This window comes from Mustelus asterias, chromosome 6 (genome assembly GCF_964213995.1).
Source record: "Mustelus asterias chromosome 6, sMusAst1.hap1.1, whole genome shotgun sequence".
In the NCBI taxonomy this organism is placed as follows: Eukaryota; Metazoa; Chordata; class Chondrichthyes; order Carcharhiniformes; family Triakidae; genus Mustelus; species Mustelus asterias.
The window spans coordinates 40,172,383-40,190,362 of NC_135806.1; the positions used below are offsets into that span (position 1 = coordinate 40,172,383).

The 17,980-nt window shown below is 45.1% G+C and overlaps 1 protein-coding gene across 12 annotated transcripts in view; it reads left to right on the forward strand.

The window, feature by feature from the left end:
- The window catches only part of LOC144494813 (uncharacterized), a 146,751-nt gene that overhangs the window by 104,613 nt on the left and 24,158 nt on the right, over positions 1-17,980 (forward strand). For 2 of the 12 annotated variants that reach the window (XM_078214195.1, XM_078214196.1), the window contains one exon: positions 9,114-9,301. The exons of 8 other annotated variants lie outside the window; for them this stretch is intronic. In XM_078214195.1, the coding sequence (XP_078070321.1) occupies positions 9,114-9,117 (4 nt within the window). In that variant the 3' untranslated portion in view covers positions 9,118-9,301. Of the gene's footprint in view, positions 1-9,113; positions 9,302-11,805; positions 12,908-17,980 lie in introns of those variants that run through there. 2 more of the 12 variants (XM_078214184.1, XM_078214185.1) reach the window with 1 other exon arrangement.

Genomic DNA, 17,980 nt, shown 5'->3' on the forward strand with positions numbered 1-17,980 from the left:
GAGCTGAAGGAAATCAACATTGGTCGAGAAATCGTTTTGGGGAAATTGATGGGATTGAAGGCGAATAAATCTCCAGGTCCTGATAATCTTCATCCCAGAGTACTTAAGGAAGTGACCTGGAAAAAGTAGATCCATTGGTGGTTATTTTCCAAAATTCTTTGGACTCTGGAATAGTTCCTACAGATTGGAGGATAGCTAATGTAAGCCCGCTATTCAAAACGGGAGGTAGAGAGAAAACAGGGAACTATAACCCAGTGAGCCTAACGTCAGCACTGGGGAAGTTGCTAGAATCTATTATTAAGGATTTCATAACTCAGCATTTGGAAGTCAATGGTATAATCAGACAAAGTTAGCATGGATTTAGAAAAGGAAAATTACATTTGATGAATCCATTGTAATTCTTTGAGGATATAATTAGTAGAATTGACGGAGGAGAACTAGTGAATGGTTTATTCAGAAGGCTATCGACAAGGTCTCGCATAACACACTTCTATGTAAAGTTAAAACACGTGGGATTGCAGGAAATGTCTTGAGATGGATAGAAAGCTGGTTAGCCGATAGGAAGCAAAGAGTTGGCATAAATGGGTCTTTTTCTGATTGGCAGTCAGTGACTCGTGGGGTTCTGCAGGGATCTGTGCTAGGACTCCAACTGTTCACATTATATATTAATGATTTGGAAGAGGGACTAAATGTATTGGGTGGAATTGTTGAATTCGTGGGAAAACTGGAGTAATTCACACAAGTTTCTTTCAGTGGGAGTTCACACTAGAATCTCCCCCACTCTGTGCACTGCAGAGGCCACCAGTGTGAATATCATTAAATTTCAGGGGGTGGGGCCTATTCCCACCCAGGAGGCTGAAACCAGTGAGCCTCTGCACATGCGCAGTGGTCTCGAACTCTCAGCCGCCTGTTGCTGGCCAGCCCCGTGACCCCATGCAATGCTCCCCCCCCCCACCGCCCCCAATGGCTCAATCTGGTGCCCCTGACCATTCCCCCCCCCCCCCCCCCCGGGTCCTGTCCCGTCCCATCCTGGACCGCCCCAATCTCCAGCCCCCTACCCCATCACAGTGCCAATCCCCCGCAGACACCCCCATAGGCAACCCCCCCACAGCCCGCCACCCTGATTGCTGGCCTCCCTCCTGCGCCCGTTGATCCCAATGCAGAGTCACAGCAGGACCGCCCATCCCCACCGATTGCCTCTAGCCCTGCAGTAGTAATAGAGGACTCGCTAGTTAGAGTCACAGACAGGCATTTCTGTGGTCGCGATCAAGACTCCTGGATGATGTATTGCCTCCCTGGTGCCAGGGTCAAGGACGTCTCCGAGTGGTTGCAGAAAATTCTTAAGGGGGAGGGTGAGCAGCCAGAGGTCGTTGTACACATTGGTACCAACGACATATATATGAAAAGGGAATGAGGTCCTAGAGAGTGAATATAAAGAGTTAGGCAGAAGGCTAAAGTGCAGGACTCGAAGGTAGTAATTTCTGTGCCACATGCTTGCGAGAGTAGGAATAGGAAGATTAGGCAGATGAATATGTGGCTTGAGCTGGTGCAGGGATTTAGATTTGTGGATCATTGGGATCTCTTCTGGGGAAGGGATGACCTGTTCAAGAGGGACGGGTTACACCTGAACTGGAGGGGGACTAACATCCTGGCGGGGAGATTTGCTAGAGCCACTCAGGAGGTTTTAAACTAGTTTGGCAGGGGGGTGGGATCCAAAGCAGTAGGGAGACAGAAGAGGGCAGCACAGAAGTTAAAGAGAGCACATTAAATAGTAACGGCAGTGTCAGTAATCCTAGTACTAGACAAATCAGGCAAAAGCAAGACAGAGAGCAAAGGAAGCCCAGATTAAACTGCATTTATTTCAATGCAAGAGGCCTGACGGGCAAGGCAGATGGATTCAGGGCATGGATGGGTACATGGGACTGGGATATTATAGCTATTACTGAAACATGGCTAAGGGAGAGACAGGACCGCCAGCTCAATGTTCCAGGGTACAGATGCTATAGGAAAGATAGAACAAGTGGTAAGAGAGGTGGGGGAGTTGCACTTTTGATTAGGGAAAACATCACGGCAGTACTGAGAGGGGATATATCCAAGGGTTCGCCCACTGAGTCCATCTGGGTAGAACTGAGAAACAAGGGAGAAATCACTGATAGATAGAGTGGTACTATAGGCTCCCAAATAGTCAGCGGGAAATTGAGGAGTAAATATGTACGGAGATTACAGATAGCTCCAAGAAAAATAGGGTGGTTCTTGGGGTCAGACAGAGAGGACATAACCCCTTTTCTATGTCCTCTGCCACTTTTCTTTCGGCTCACATCCAACCCTTGTTGCCTCCTGTGATGCCTTGCCCTTATCTTGTGGCTTCTTGTCTCCTGGGCCTTTTTCTTTTTCTTGTATATTATTATTAGTGTTAGTTTTTTCTTGAGTGGGGTGGTGAATGGGGGGTACCCTCGTGTGGCAGAAGAAAAAGGGTGGGTGGGGGGGAAAGAAAGGAAAAGAGGGTGATGGTCTGCTTCTACCATACTTTAGGTGATTGGGGAGAGGTGGTAGTTGAGGTGGTGTGTTAGGAGGAGGGGGCTGTTAGGTTGGGGGCTGGGGTGGATGTCAAAGTGGTGTGTGTGTTGGAGAGTTGTTTTGGGGAGGTTTTGTCTGTTGCTGAGTCAGATTCTGTTTTTTTTCGGTGGGGGGAGGGGTGGTGGTGGTGTTAGTAGGTGGGTTGGCGGGGGAAGATCAAGCGGTGGGGGGGGAAAACGTCCTGGGGGTTTCCTGATGGGGATGTTGGTGGGTAGGTTCTTGATTGAAGGGTGGTTTGTTGTCTTCCCCAGTCTTGGCACTTTCGTCTCATGTATGCCTGTTAGGAGCTGGTGGGATGGGGTGACACTTTATTTTTTTTGTGGATGTTTTATGTTGTGGTGGGCAGGATGGTGTGGTGTGGATTCGAGTAGTATGTATTGGATTGGTGTGGGGGCACTAGTTGGCGGAGCAAGTAAGGACTTCCTTGTTTATCCGGATGGTTTATGGGTTTGGTATGAGGATAGACTTTTTGTTAGCAGTGCAAAAATTATTTAATTGGCAATTTGTTTATTTCTTTATTAATGAGTGTCCCATGTAGGCTTACATTAGCAATGTAATGAAGTTACTGTGGAAGGGTACGCCAGGGGGGAATTTAGTATGGCCAATTCAGTTAACCAGCATATCTTTGGAGTGTAGGAGGAAACCAGAGCGCCCGGAGGAAACCCACGCAAACGTGGGGAGAATGTGCAGACTGCACAATTAGAGATCCAAGCTAGGAGTCCAGCCTGGGTCCCTAGCCCTGTGAGGCAACAATGCTAGTTACTGTGCCACCGTGCTGCCCATAGATGAGTGATGTCACATCTTTGGCTTACATGTCTGTCTTCTCTCAATGCTGCCTTTCCTGCTGTCTATTGTGGTTCTCCCTTATTTGTTTGCCTTCTGTCCTTGGGGTTGATCCTGTGCCACCTCCTTGCAATAGTAGGGGATTTAAACTTTCCCAACATTGACTGCACCAGCCATAGTATTAGAGGATTGGACAGAGAGAAATTTGTTGAGTGTATTCAGGAGGAATTTTTCATTCGGTATGTGGATGGCCCGACTAGAGAGGGGGCAAAACTTGACCACCTCTTGGGAAATAAGGGCAGGTGACAGAAGTATAAGTGAGGGATCACTTTGGGAACAATGACCATAATTTTATTAGTTTTAAAATAGCTATGGAGAATGATAGGTCTGGCCCAAAAGTTAAAATTCTAACATATTCTAATTGACAAGGCCAATTTTGATGGTATCAGGCAAGAACTTTCAAAAGTTAATTGGGGGTGTCTGTTGGCAGGCAAAGGGACACCTAGTAAGTGGGAGGCTTTCGAAAGTGTGTTAACCAGGGTTCAGGGTAAGCACAATCCTCTTAGAGTGAAGGGAAAGGCTGGTAGAAGTAGGGAACCTTGGATGACTCGGGATATTGAGGCTCTGGTGAAGAAGGAGGTGGCACATGACATGCATAGGCAGCTGGGATCAAGTGGATCCCTTCAAGAGCATAGCGCGTGTAGAAGTGAAGTTAAGAGAGAAATCTCTTAATGGTTAGTAAGTTTGCAGATGACACCACGATTGGTGGCATAGTGGACCGTGAAGAAGGTTAGGATTGCAACAGGATCTTGATCAATTGGGCCAGTGGGCTAACGAATGGCAGATGGAGTCTAATTTAGAGGTGATGCATTTTGGTAGTTCGCACCAGGGCAGGACTTACTCAGTTAATGGTAGACATTGGGGAGTGTTATAGAACAAAGAGATCTAGGGGTACAGGTTCATAGCTCCTTGAAAGTGGAGTCACAGGTGGACAGAGTGGTGAAGGCGGCATTCGGCATGCTTGGTTTCATTAGTTAGAATAGTGAATACAGGAGTTGGGACGTCTTGTTGAAGTTGTACAAGACATTGGCACGGCTACACTTGGAATACTGTGTATAGGTTTGGTCACCCTATTATAGAAAGGATATTATTAAACTAGAAAGAATGGAGAAAAGATTTACTAGAATGCTACCGGGACTTGATGGTTTGAGTTATAAGGAGAGGCTGGAGAGACTGGGACTTTTTTCTCTGGAGCGTAGGAGGCTTAGGGGTGACCTTATAGAGGTCTATAAAATAATGAGGGGTATAGATCAGCTAGATAATCAATATCTTTTCCCAAAGGTAGGGGAGTCTAAAATAGAGGGCATAAGTTTGTGAGAGGGGAGAGATACAAAAGGGTCCTGAGGGGCTATTTTTTCACACAGAGTGGTGTGTCTGGAACAAGCTGCCAGAGGTAGTGGTAGACGTGGGTACAATTTTGTCTTTTTAAAAGTGTTTAGACAGTTACATGGGTGTAGACTGACATGGGCCAAACGCAGGCAATTGAGACTAGCTTAGTGGTTTAAAAAAAAGGGTGGCATGGATAAGTGGGGCTGAAGGGCCTGTTTCCATGCTGTAAACCTCTATGACTTGGTGGGTAGTGCCAGGAGGCACAGGGTGGCAGTGCCAGGAGGCACAGGCTGGCACTGCCAGGCTGTCCATGCCCACAGGGGGGAGCACTGATTGCCCCTCCCCTTCACTTCAGCGGTATCCGGCTGCTAGCACCCTGAAAGTGGGGAGCTACTTGAAACAGTATGTAGATAGTCCAACTAGGGAAGGGGCCATATTGGACCTGGTATTGGGGAATGAACCCAGCCAAGTGGTCGATGTTTCAGTAGGAGAGCAGTTCGGGAACAGTGACCACAGTTCAGTAAGCTTTAAGGTACTGATGGATAAAGATAAATGTAGTCCTCAAGTTACGGTGCTAAATTGGGGGAAGGCTAATTACAACAATATTAGGCAGGAACTGAATGTAGGTTGGGGGCAGATGTTTGAGGGCAAATCAACATCTGGCATATGGGAGGCTTTCAAGTGTAAGTTGATAGGGATTCAGGACCTGTAAGGATGAAGGATAAGTATGGCAAGTTTTGGGAATCTTGGATAACGAGGGATATTGTGAGCCTAGTCAAAGAGAAAAAGGAAGCATTTGTCAAAGCTAGGAGGCTGGGAACACACGAAGCAAGTGTAGGATATAAGGAAAATGGAAAGAAACTTAAGCAAGGAGTAAGGAGGGCTAAAAGGGGTCACAAAAAAGCATTGGCCAGCAGGATCAAGGAAAATCCCAAGGCTTTTTATACATATGTAAAGAGCAAGAGGGTAGCCAGGGAGAGGGTTGGCCCACTCAAGGACAAGGGAGGGAATCCATGTGGGAGCCAGAGGAAATGGGCGAGGTATTAAATTCACCAAAGAGAAGGACTTGGTGGATGATGAGTCTGGGAAAGGATGTGTAGATAGTTTGAGCCATGTTGATATCAAAAAGGTGGTATTGGGGTTCTTGAGAAACATTAAGGTAAACAAGTCCCCAGGGCCTGATGGGATGTAGCCCAGAATACTGAGAGAGGCAAGGGAGGAAATTGCTGAGGTCTTGAGAGAAATCTTTGTATCCTCACTGGCTACAGGGGAGGTCCCAGAGGATTGGAGAATAGCCAATGTTGTTCCTTTGTTTAAGAAGGGTAGCAAGAATAATCCAGGTAATTACAGGCCGGTGAGCCTTACATCAGTGGTAGGGAAATTATTGGAGAGGATTCTTCGAGACAGGATTTATTCCCCCTTGGAAATAAGTGGACGTATTAGTGAGAGGCAACATGGTTTTGTGAAGGGGAGGTCGTGTCTCACGAACTTGATCGAGTTTTTCGAGGAAATGACGAAGATGATTGATGAGGGTAGGGCAGTGGATGTTGTCTACATGGACTTCAGTAAGGCCTTTGACAAGGTCCCTCATGACAGACTGGTGCAGAAGGTGAAGTCGCATGGGATCAGAGGTGAGCTGGCAAGGTGAATACAAAACTGGCTTGGTCAAAGAAGACAGAGGCTAGCGGTGGAAGGGTGCTTTTCTGAATGGAGAGCTGTGACAAGCGGCGTTCCTCAGGGATCAGTGCTGGGATCTTTGCCGTTTGTAATATATCTAAATGATTTGGAGGAAAATGTAACTGGTTTGATTCGTAAGTTTGTGGACGACACAAAGGTTGGTGGATTTGTGGATAGCGATGAGGACCATCAGAGGATACAGCAGGATATAGATCAATTGGAGACTTGGGCGGAGAGATGGCAGATGGAGTTTAATCCGGACAAATGTGAGGTAATGCATTTAGGAAGGTCTAATACTGATAGGAAATATACAGTAAATGGCAGAACCCTTAAGAGTATTGATAGGCAAAGGGATCTGGGTCTAAGGTACACAAGTAACTAAAAGTGGCAATGCAGGTGGAGAAGGTAGTTAAAAAGGCATACGGCATGCTTGCCTTCATCAGCCAGGGCACTGAGTTTAAAAATTGGCAAGTCATGTTGCAGCTTTATAGAACCTTAGTTCGGTCGTACTTGGAATATAGTGTTCAATTCTGGTCGCCATACTACCAGAAGGATGTGGAGGCTTTGAAGAGGGTACAGAAAAGATTTACCAGGATGTTGCCTGGTATGGAGGGCATTAGCTATGCGGAGAGGTTGGAGAAACTTGATTTGTTCTCACTGGAATGACGGAGGTTATAGATAGAAGTCTACAAGATTATGAGAGGCATGGACAGAGTGGATAGTCAGCAGCTTTTTCCCAGGGTGGAAGAGTCAATTACTGGGGGGCACAGGTTTAAGGTGCGAGGGGCAAGATTTAAAGGAGATGTACGAGGCAGATTTTTGACACATAGGGTGGTGGGTGCCTGGAACTTGCCTGGAGGAGATAATGGAAGCGGATATGGTAGTGACTTTTAAGGGGCGTCTTGACAAATACATGAATAGGATGGGAATAGAGAGATATGGTCCCCGGAAGAGTAGGGGGTTTTAGTTCAGTCTGGCAGCATGGTCGGTGCAGGCATGGAGGGCTGAAGGGCCTGTTCCTGTGCTGTAATTTTCTTTGTTGTTTTTTTTACTCTAAACCCCGCTGGAGTGAAACACTCTGGTGGGGTGGGAGAGGCTAGTGAGCCTGGAGAATTCAGTCCCGGGCCTACTAATAGCATTTAAATGATATCTAAAATATCATTTAAATGCTACCCCTGCTGATTTCTGGCACAAGGAGATGCTCGCGGGGTTCCCACGAGCATTCATACCCTGCTATTCACCCCCTGCATGATTCTCCTGGCACTCTGCGCTAAAACATTAGCACAGCGGGACAGGAGAATTGCCCCCGTTATCTCCAAATTTGCGAATGATACAAAGTTGGGTGGGAGGGTGAGCTGAGAGAAGGATGCAGAGATGCTTCAGCATGATTTGGGCAGGCTGAGTGTGTGGGAAAGCGATCAAGGGATATGGGAGAATTCAATATCCTGATTTCCAAGAGCAGCCATGATCAAAATGAATGGTGGGGCAGGCTCGAAGTGCCTAATGGCCTACTCCTGTTTCTTGTTTCTACGTAAACCAATGTTTTCTCTTGTGCAACAGGCGGCCAAATTAAAGATCAATGATAAAAGGCAAAAATATGAAGAATTCACTAAGTCCTTTCTTGTTGTTTATTCCTGGGGCATTTCTTAAAACAGTGATCATTGTTTTTTTCCCTATTGGAAATGCTGCCTTGGAATTTGAGTTTGTGTCTGCTGTCCTTGACATGATATAAGCAGATAGGGTTAAAAAAGAATGAGTGCGCCAAGCAACGTTTTGCTGTCTTCGTGTGTTCCTTCTCTAGACTGCTCCAAAGCCAGTGGGGTTCTATAATAAAATACTTTTCAAAAGTCAGAGTTTTGGTCATGTGGTGACTGGCTATTGATGCACAATGGAGAACAATTGATAGCCTACCCATGTTAATACAGAAGTTCCTGCTTCCCATGGTCAAAATCAACAGTGGTTAGCGCTATTACCTCACAGCACCAGGAACCCAGGTTTGATTCCTGGCTTGGGTCACTGTCTGTGTGGAGTTTGCATGTTCTCCCCGTGTCTGAGTGGGTTTCCTTCGGGTGCTCTGGTTTCCTCCCACAATCCAAAAGATGTGCTGGTTAGGTGAATTAGCTATGCTAAATTCTCCCTCTGTGTACCCGAATAGGCGCCGGAGTGTGGCAACTAGGGGATTTTCACAGTAACTTCATTGCAGTGTTAATGCAAGTCTACTTGTGACTAATAAATAAACATTTTTTTTTAACGAGGCAGGTGGGGATCCTTAGCTCTTCCCATGTGCATAATCAGTTTTGTGAGCAATCCTTTATTTCCTGAAAGTCTTAAAGTCTTGTTATTTTGGGGTAAGTCATGATGAGGGCAGGTTTATCATTCCGCAAGGATATGGTCTAGTCTGTATTCTACTGTTAGAAGCTTCTAGAAACTTGGCCAGCTTGCCATCCAAACTTCAGATGACTTGTGGTAGCCATCTTAAGTCAATATCTTTGTTTTAACAATTCAAATTGACTTTTTAAAAAGAGCCATTCCATTCGGACCTCTCTGTCATTGACATTCTACACTGTTCCAGAGAAACTAAATGGAAGCTTGAGTAAACAACGCCTTGTCTCTTGATTAAGCACTTTACTACTCAACATGGATTTTGAAAAATTTTGATCATAACCATTTTCTCCCATTTTTTTCAGATAATAGATACTAGTAATAGTTCTGCTATTGGAATTCTCTAGACCACCTTTTATTGTTTACTTGTCCAAATACTGCCCCCTTTTACCTTGTCCCATTATCCTTGTCTTCCACAATGAAATACTTTACTCCCCGCCCTCCTTTTTCTGTCTCTGCACTTGTTTGCTACCAAATAAACCTGTTGGACTTTAACCTGGTGTTGTGAGACTTCTTACTTGTTTAAAACTAACAGATCTCTCTCCACAGATGCTGCCTAGCTTACTGAGTATTTAAAGCATTTTCTGTTTATATTTAAGAGGAGCGTTTAATGATGTAATTTCAGCTCAGTTTGTAGTATACATCTTTGGGTTACAAGATTTGGGGTTCAAAGCCTACTCCAGGTTTTGCACCAAGAGATAAAGAAAACTCGAGCTTAACTTGTATCACGGTTTTATATGGCATATGTCGGGGAAATTGCTCTTCAATGAACAAAAATAGTATTTGGTCATTGATGTATGGATACATAATCAGCAATTATCCGAGAGGCATCCTCCTGCTGAGCAGAATCAGCAAACTCTATGCATTTATCATCTCTGATTTACAGTGATGTTACTCTAATCTTTGAGTTGAATCTAACAGATGCTTTGCGCAGGAAGTGGGTTGAAGGCTGCAGCTTGACTGAGTATGAGTCAGGTGTGAGTCACAGCTTCCTGGGAGGATAGATCAATATGCTACACTGTTAAATTAATGAACGGCAGAAAGCTTTTGAGTAAAAGGTTATCATGAGAAGAGCTCCTTTCAGAATAAACTAAAATAGTTGCAGCAGGAAACTGCTAGGAAATGAATCGGTTTTTTATTTACTTGTATAACAATGACACATTGTAGCTGGAGTCTACAGTGACAAGGACACAAGTTTTGTAGATTTCATCCCTGTTATTGTTCAAAGAAATTTGATGCCTATATAAAAGAGCAAGGGGTAGTGGACCTGCTCTAGTCTAATGCTAGATCGAGCAGCCTGCAGCAAGTGATGATCAAACTTGCACTCAAACTTCTGGCTGTAGCCAGGGGATAGTAGCTCAGGATAAAGGTGATGCTGGAGAACTGAGGCTACAGGCTGGAAAAACAACGTTTAAAATCCTGCTGTTGACACTCATTTACAATGGACCACGCTTGTGCAGAACGTTTAGGTTTTTGATTACTTGAAGAATGAGGGAGTTGCCCCCATAGTTTGGTCAATATTTAATCTTCAATCAACTTTTGAAATAGTCGATATGATCAATAACCTCGTTGCTATTCATGGAAGTTTACTGTGCACAAATTACCTGCCATATTTTCATTCCAACGGTGACTGCAAACACTTTGGGATGTCGAGAGGTAAGGGGCTTTATAAATACAATATTTCTTTCCATATCCATGGAGTCAAAGCTTTTAACACCAGGATGATGTCTGTTCCATTCTGTTGATTTCCAAAAGCTTTCCCAACACAGGTTAAACTGCCTGGTCTGTAGTTGCTGGGTTTATTCTTGCTCCCTTTTTTTAAACATTTGCAATTTTCCAGTCTTCTGCCATCTCGCCTGAGCCTAAGGAGGATTGGAAGATTATAGCTAGTGCCTCTATATTTTCCACTCTTGCCTCCCTCGGTATCCTCACGTGCATCCATCTCGTCCTGGTAACGTATCAACTTTTAAGTACAGCCAGCCTTTCCAATGTCCCCTCTCTATTAATAATTGACCCATCCAACTAGTCAGCGATTCGAGTCTGAGTGAGCAAACACCTTTTAGTGGAGTTTGCAACTGGCAAGGATTAGGTACAATGATCAAGGATCCAGAAACAAGCTCAAAACGAGACAACAGCCCCAGGCAGAGGAATAATTCTATGGGGAGGCGGTAGAGAATTGTCCAAATGGGAGGCTCCAGATGACCTGCTTGGAGGTGAAGTTCTACAAGATTAGTCTAAATTTACTGTTCCAATTTGCTATTTATTATTTTCCTTTACCAACACGGCTGACATGAGGCCAGGAATCTTGTGCTGCTGCTTGGAATCAGCAAGTGAACAATGTCTGAATGTGCAGATTAATAAATCCCAATGGCCCAATTTTAATTGGGGAGAGAATAGAGCCAATGTTTAGAGTCTAGATGACCCTTCGTCAGAGTCATCTAGACTCAAAACATTGGCTCTATTCTCTCCCCACAGATGCTGTCAGACCTGCTGAGATATTCCAACATTTTTCTGTTTTTGTTTCAGATTCCAGTATCCGCAGTATTTTGTGTTTATCAATTTTAATTGGGGTTGTAGTGAAAGCATCAGTCTTTCCCCAGTTCACCAACATGAGTCTAGAGTCATTTTAACTGCTAGGCCTCATTAAAGGACACCAGGCGAGTTATATGGAAAGAGTAATGAAACTGCGGCTATTCTTAGAGCTGATCAAAATTATCAGAGACTTTGATAGTGTAAAAAAAGAGAAATTTTCAATTAGCACAAGAGTCGGTAACCAGAGGACAAAAGTTTAATTTAATAGACAAAAGAACCAGAGGTGAGATTTTACACTGAATCATTGAGAATGTTAGAAGCTGATTCAGCATCAACTTTCAGAAGGGCTTTGCATATATGCTCAAAAGGGGGAAAGAGTGGGGAAATGAGACTAATTGGATAATCCTTTCAAAAAGCCAGTACAGGTGTTATGTGCTTTTGTGCTGAATCATTGTATGTTTCTAGTGATTTCATTCCAACTCCACTGTTAGAGGTGAGACAGTTGGATGGAAGACAAGTGAACACAGTCTCTAGAATTTGGGGCAGATGGGTGATTACCATTGGTGGATTGGAGGCACTCTTCTGGACCTGCTGCTCCTGGCAAGCACCACAGCGAAAAACCGCACCGACCTCCTCAGAAGACAAACACAGGACACGGTGGACAGAGTACCCTTCGTCGTCCAGTACTTCCCCGGAGTGGAGAATCTATAACATCTCCTCCGGAGCCTTCAGCATGTCATTGATGAAGATGAACATCTTGCCAAGGCCATCCCCACACCCCCACTTCTTGCCTTCAAACAACAGCACAACCGCAAACAGACCATTGTCTGCAGCAAACCACCCAGCCTTCAGGAGAACAGTGACCACGACACCACACGACCCTGCCACAGCAACCGCTGCAAGACGTGCCGGATCATCGACATGTGAGAACACCATCCACTAGGTACACGGTACATACTCTTGCAACTCGGCCAACATTGTCTACCTGATACGCTGCAGGAAAGGGTGTCCCGAGGCATGGTACATTGGGGAAACCATGCAGATGCTACGACAACGGATGAATGAACACCGCTCGACAATCACCAGGCAAGACTGTTCTCTTCCTGTTGGGGAGCACTTCAGCGGTCACGGGCATTCGGCCTCTGATCTTCGGGTAAGCATTCTCCAAGGCGGCCTTAACAACACACAACAGCGCAGAGTTGCTGAGCAGAAACTGATAGCCAGATTCCGCACACATGAGGACGGCCTCAACCGGGATCTTGGGTTCATGTCACACTAACTGTAACTCCCACAACTTGCCTGGACTTGCAAAGTCTCACTGGCTGTCCTGTCTGGAGACAATACACATCTCTTTAACCTGTGCTAATGTTCTCTCCACTCGCATTGTCTGTACCTTTAAGACTTGATTACTTGTAAAGACTCGCATTCCATTCATTATTCTGTAAATTGAGTTTGTGTCTTTATATGCCCTGTTTGCTGTTTATGAACAGATCTCCCACTCACCTGACTAAGGGGCAGCGCTCCGAAAGCTAGTGGCATTTGCTACCAAATAAACCTGTTGGACTTTAACCTGGTGTTGTTAGACTCCTTACTGTGTTTACCCCAGTCCAACACCGGCACCTCCACATCGCTCCTGGCAAGACCAAGATAGGACAGCAAATCCATGGTTGTGATGTCATGTTGTAATTCATATGATCACACTGCTGACTTTTGCATGTGAATGCGACCCTTACCTATCTGGGGCAAGGCCTCTTGCGCTGCCCAATCTGGTGAGTAGAGATCTGGTTCAATGTTCACATGCCCTGTTCCATTTGAACAAGGAAGCAGGAGAAGGTTCAATACCAGCCATCCTGTATAAAGTAACATTTATTGCCTTGCCAGCCAAGGAGCTACTACATACGGTCATCACTGGCATTAGTTAAAAATTAAATTGGCTCTCATACTGTCACCAATGAATGTCAAGAGCATTTAAGGTAACCCTACAATAAAACTGTCATAAATAGTGGACACCCATTTGTTTTAAAATAAATAAACAAATTGGCCCCGTTATCATCATGGACTTGCAAAAGGCATATTGGGCCTTTTTGCAAATGCACACCCAACTCACGTCTGACTGAGATTTTTATTTTTGCCCACAAGGGTAGTGTGCAATACACAGTTTGCAAACTGCAGTTTAAAGTGGGAGGAGTGGGGCGGCACGATAGCACAGTGGTTAGCGCTGCTGCTTCACAGCTCCAGGGTCCCGGGTTCGATTCCCGGCTCGGGTCACTGTCTGTGTGGAGTTTGCACATTCTCCTCGTGTCTGCGTGGGTTTCCTCCCACAGCCAAAGATGTGCGGGTTAGGTTGATTGGCCAGGTTAAAAATTGCCCCTTAGAATCCTGGGATGCGTAGGTTAGAGGGATTAGCGGGTAAATATGTGGGGGTAGGGCCTGGGTGGGATTGTGGTCGGTGCAGACTCGATGGGCCGAATGGCCTCCTTCTGCACTGTAGGGTTTCTATGATTTCTATGAGTGCGGGCATATAGCTAGTCTGATGGAAGGCTAATCTCAATTGTCTGTGACAGCAGCCCAGCTCCCAACAAAGTCCCCTAAGCCTCCCTCACCCCACTGCAATGCTCCTCTATGCCCCCATGTATCTTCCATAGCCATTCATCCAGTATCTACTATGTACATTCATATCGTAGCAATGGGAATTATTTTAAATGTAAAAAAATGAACATGTGACAATCTAATATAAAACTCATTCAATAAACTATCAGTGACATTGCAAAGAAAATAACTCAACTCCTGCAGAAAAAAATCTCTCAAATGTCCATTAAGTTGTGTTAACAAATAACCATGTAGCCAGAAACCAAATCAAAGATGGATTGTGTTATCAAAGCCTCTTTAAAACCTTCATAATTTGCCTGAGCAGCTGTATTAATAGAACACCTGCTGAGCTCAAACCATTAATAGTTTTTGGAACTTAGCTGTAGCTATTATAAATACTTAGTTATCAAAACATTAGCTAACAGCCTGAAATATTGACCAGCCATATTTAAAAACTCTGCGACCAGCCTGAACGAATACGCCACTACAGTAACTGAATTCATTAGTAAGTGTGTGGAAGACTGTGTGCCAAAGAAGCAAATCCGTGTGTTCCCCAACCGGAAACCATGGATGAACAGGGATATCCACTGCTTGCTGAAGTCCAGGTCTGAGGTGTTCAAGTCAGGCGACCCTGACCTATACAAGAAATCCAGATATGATCTATGGAGATCTATCAGAGATGTCAAAAGACTGGATCCAAGACCTCCTAACCCACAGACCGCAATCAGTAAGGATAAGCAACAACACCTCCTCCAAGATCATCCTCAACACCGGTGCCTCACAAGGCTATGTTCTGCGCTTCTTATACACCTATGACTGTGTAGCCAAATTCCCATCCAACTTGATTTTCAAGTTTGCTGCTGACACCACCGTAGTGGGTCTGATCTCAAACAATGATAAGACAGAGTACAGGAATGAGATAGAGAAACTGATGTGACGACGATCTGATGTCAACAAAACGAAGAAGATGGTCATCGACTTCAGGAAGTGTATTGGAGGACATGCCCCTGTCAACATCAGAGAGGACAAAATGGAGATGGTCAAGAGCCTCAAGTTTCTAGGTGTCCAGATCACCAACAACCTGTCCTTGTCCCTCCATGCCAACGCTATAGTTAGGAAAACCCACCAGCGCCCCTACTTTCTCAGGAGGCTAAGGAAATTTGGCATGTCCGCTATGACTCTCACCAACCTTTACAGATGCACCATAGAAAGCATTTTTTCTAGTTGTATCACAGCTTGGTATGGCTCCTGCTCTATCCAAGACCACAAAAAAACTACAAAGGCTCGTGAACGAAGCCCAGCCCATCATGCAAACCAGCCTCCCATCCATTGACTCTAACTATACGGGGATAAAGGGGGAGGTGGCTAGATGGGTGGATAACTGGCTTGGTCACAGAAGACAGAGGGTGGTAGTGGAAGGGTCTTTTTCCGGCTGGAGGCCTGTGACTAGTGGTGTTCTGCAGGGCTCTGTATTGGGACATCTGCTGTTTGTGATTTATATAAACGGTCTGGAAGAAGGTGTAACTGGGGTGATCAGTAAGTTTGCGGACGACACAAAATTGGCAGGACTTGCAGATAGTGAGGAGCATTGTCAGAAGCTACAGAAGGATATAGATAGGCTGGAAATTTGGGCAAAGAAATGGCAGATGGAGTTCAATCCGCGAAGTGATGCATTTTGGTAGAAATAATGTAGGGAGGAGCTATACAATAAATGGCAGAACCATAAAGGGTGTAGATACGCAGAGGGACCTGGGTGTGCAAGTCCACAGATCCTTGAAGGTGACGTCACAGGTGGAGAAGGTGGTGAAGAAGGCATATGGCATGCTTGCCTTTATAGGACGGGGCATAGAGTATAAAAGTTGGGGTCTGATGTTGCAGATGTATAGAACGTTGGTTCGGCCGCATTTGGAATACTGCGCCCAGTTCTGGTCGCCACACTACCAGAAGGACGTGGAGGCTTTGGAGAGAGTACAGAGGAGGTTTACCAGGATGTTGCCTGGTATGGAGGGGCTTAGTTATGAGGAGAGATTGGGTAAACTGGGGTTGTTCTCCCTGGAAAGACGGAGGATGAGGGGAGACTTAATAGAGGTGTATAAAATTATGAAAGGCATAGATAGGGTGAACGGTGGGAAGCTTTTCTCCAGGTCGGTGGTGACGTTCACGAGGGGTCATAGGTTCAAGGTGAAGGGGGAGAGGTTTAACACAGATATCAGAAGGACGTATTTTACACAGAGGGTGGTGGGGGCCTGGAATGCGCTGCCAGGCAAGGTGGTGGAGGCGGACACACTGGGAACGTTTAAGACTTATCTGGACAGCCATATGAACGGAGTGGGAATGGAGGGATACAAAAGAATGGTCTAGTTTGGACCAGGGAGCGGCACGGGCTTGGAGGGCCGAAGGGCCTGTTCCTGTGCTGTACTGTTCTTTGTATACTTCCCGCTACCTTGGAAAAGCAGCCAGTGTAATCAAGGACCCCACGCACCCTGGACATGCTTTCTTCTACCTTCTTCCATCGGGAAAAAGATACAAGAGTCTGAGGACACGTACCAACCGACTCAAGAACAGCTTCTTCCCTGCTGCCATCAGACTTTTGAATGGAACTATCTTGCAATAACTTGATCTTTCTCTACATCCTAGCTGTGACCGTAACACTACATTCTGCTCTCTCTCCTTCTCTATGAATGGTATACGTTTTCTGTATAGTGCGTAAGAAACAATACTTTTCACTGTATACTAATACGTGATAATAAATCAAATCAAAAATTGAGAGCAGATGGTGTTACATTTCCAGTTTTCTTTCACTTTATAGCAGATTACCTATCAGAGGAGAGCAGGTGCTTAGAATTTTTGATAACAAAACTGCTGTTGAAAGTTCTAAATGTCAGAGCTGTCTGTGCATTTACATCACAGTAACAAACATTAAGGTTTACATTTTTCTCCAAAGAAAAAGTACTGTAATGCATGTCAATGCTTAAACAATGCTGGTCAATGTAACAGTACATAACTTGTGAAAGACCGAGTCCTATAATTAATCACTGCATTAAAACACACCTACACTAAAATATAGCATCTAATAGTGACATTTGTAGATGTCAAAACATTTTTCACTTACCTGTCAGAATGTTCCTGACTCCATAGAACCATAGAAATTATACAGTACAGAAGGGGGCCATTTATCCCATCTTACCTATGCTGACCAAAGACATCCAAGTGTCCATTCTAATCGCATCTTCCTTCACACAGCCCATAGCCCCACAGAAAGAGTTTAGGTTCTCTACCTCCACCACCAACTCAGGCAGTGAATTCCAGATACCCACCACCCTCTGCATGTCCCCTCTATTCCTTCTGCCACTTAGCTTGAATCTATAACCCTTGGTTTTTGAACTCTCTGCCAAGGGAAACTGGTTCCTCCTGTCTACTCTATCTCTACCCCTCACAATTTTGTATACCTCAATCATGTCACTCCTCAGCCTTCCCATGTTCCTCAGCAGACTTCTCTGTGGTCACAAACTATGCAAGATGGCCCACAACAGCACAATGAAAATAGTGTGCAGGAGGAAATGCAATTTTCGTGTGGTCCTCACAATGGGGACTCCGACCTCGGAAGAGATGTGTGTTTGTGTTTTGCATTCAAGGCCCTCCGAACCCACAAAAAGGCCACAAAGGGGCATGGAGTCAGAAAGGTATATGAAAATTGCTTTTCTTGTAGAAGAAATTAGACATTTTGCGAGTCAATTCATGTTTCCATGAGATGGATATCCAACCCATTGTGTCAAAGAAAATAACTTTGACATAGAATCGTTCATTACATTTAATCATGTAGAATTATAAGGCTGGAGGTGATGGGAGACTTGTCTGCCAGTTGGAGAGCTGGCAGGAACCCAGCATTACCTCTTTTGGAGCTGGCCCACTGCATTAAGTTTTACTTCAGCACTTAACTGGACCGAGGTGGACCTTCCCAGAATCAAGGATTCCAGAGGCAGAAATCCTGTCTGCCAAGAGCTACTGGCCAATCAGCGGTTAGCAGCTGTATTGAATGGTAGTGCCACCA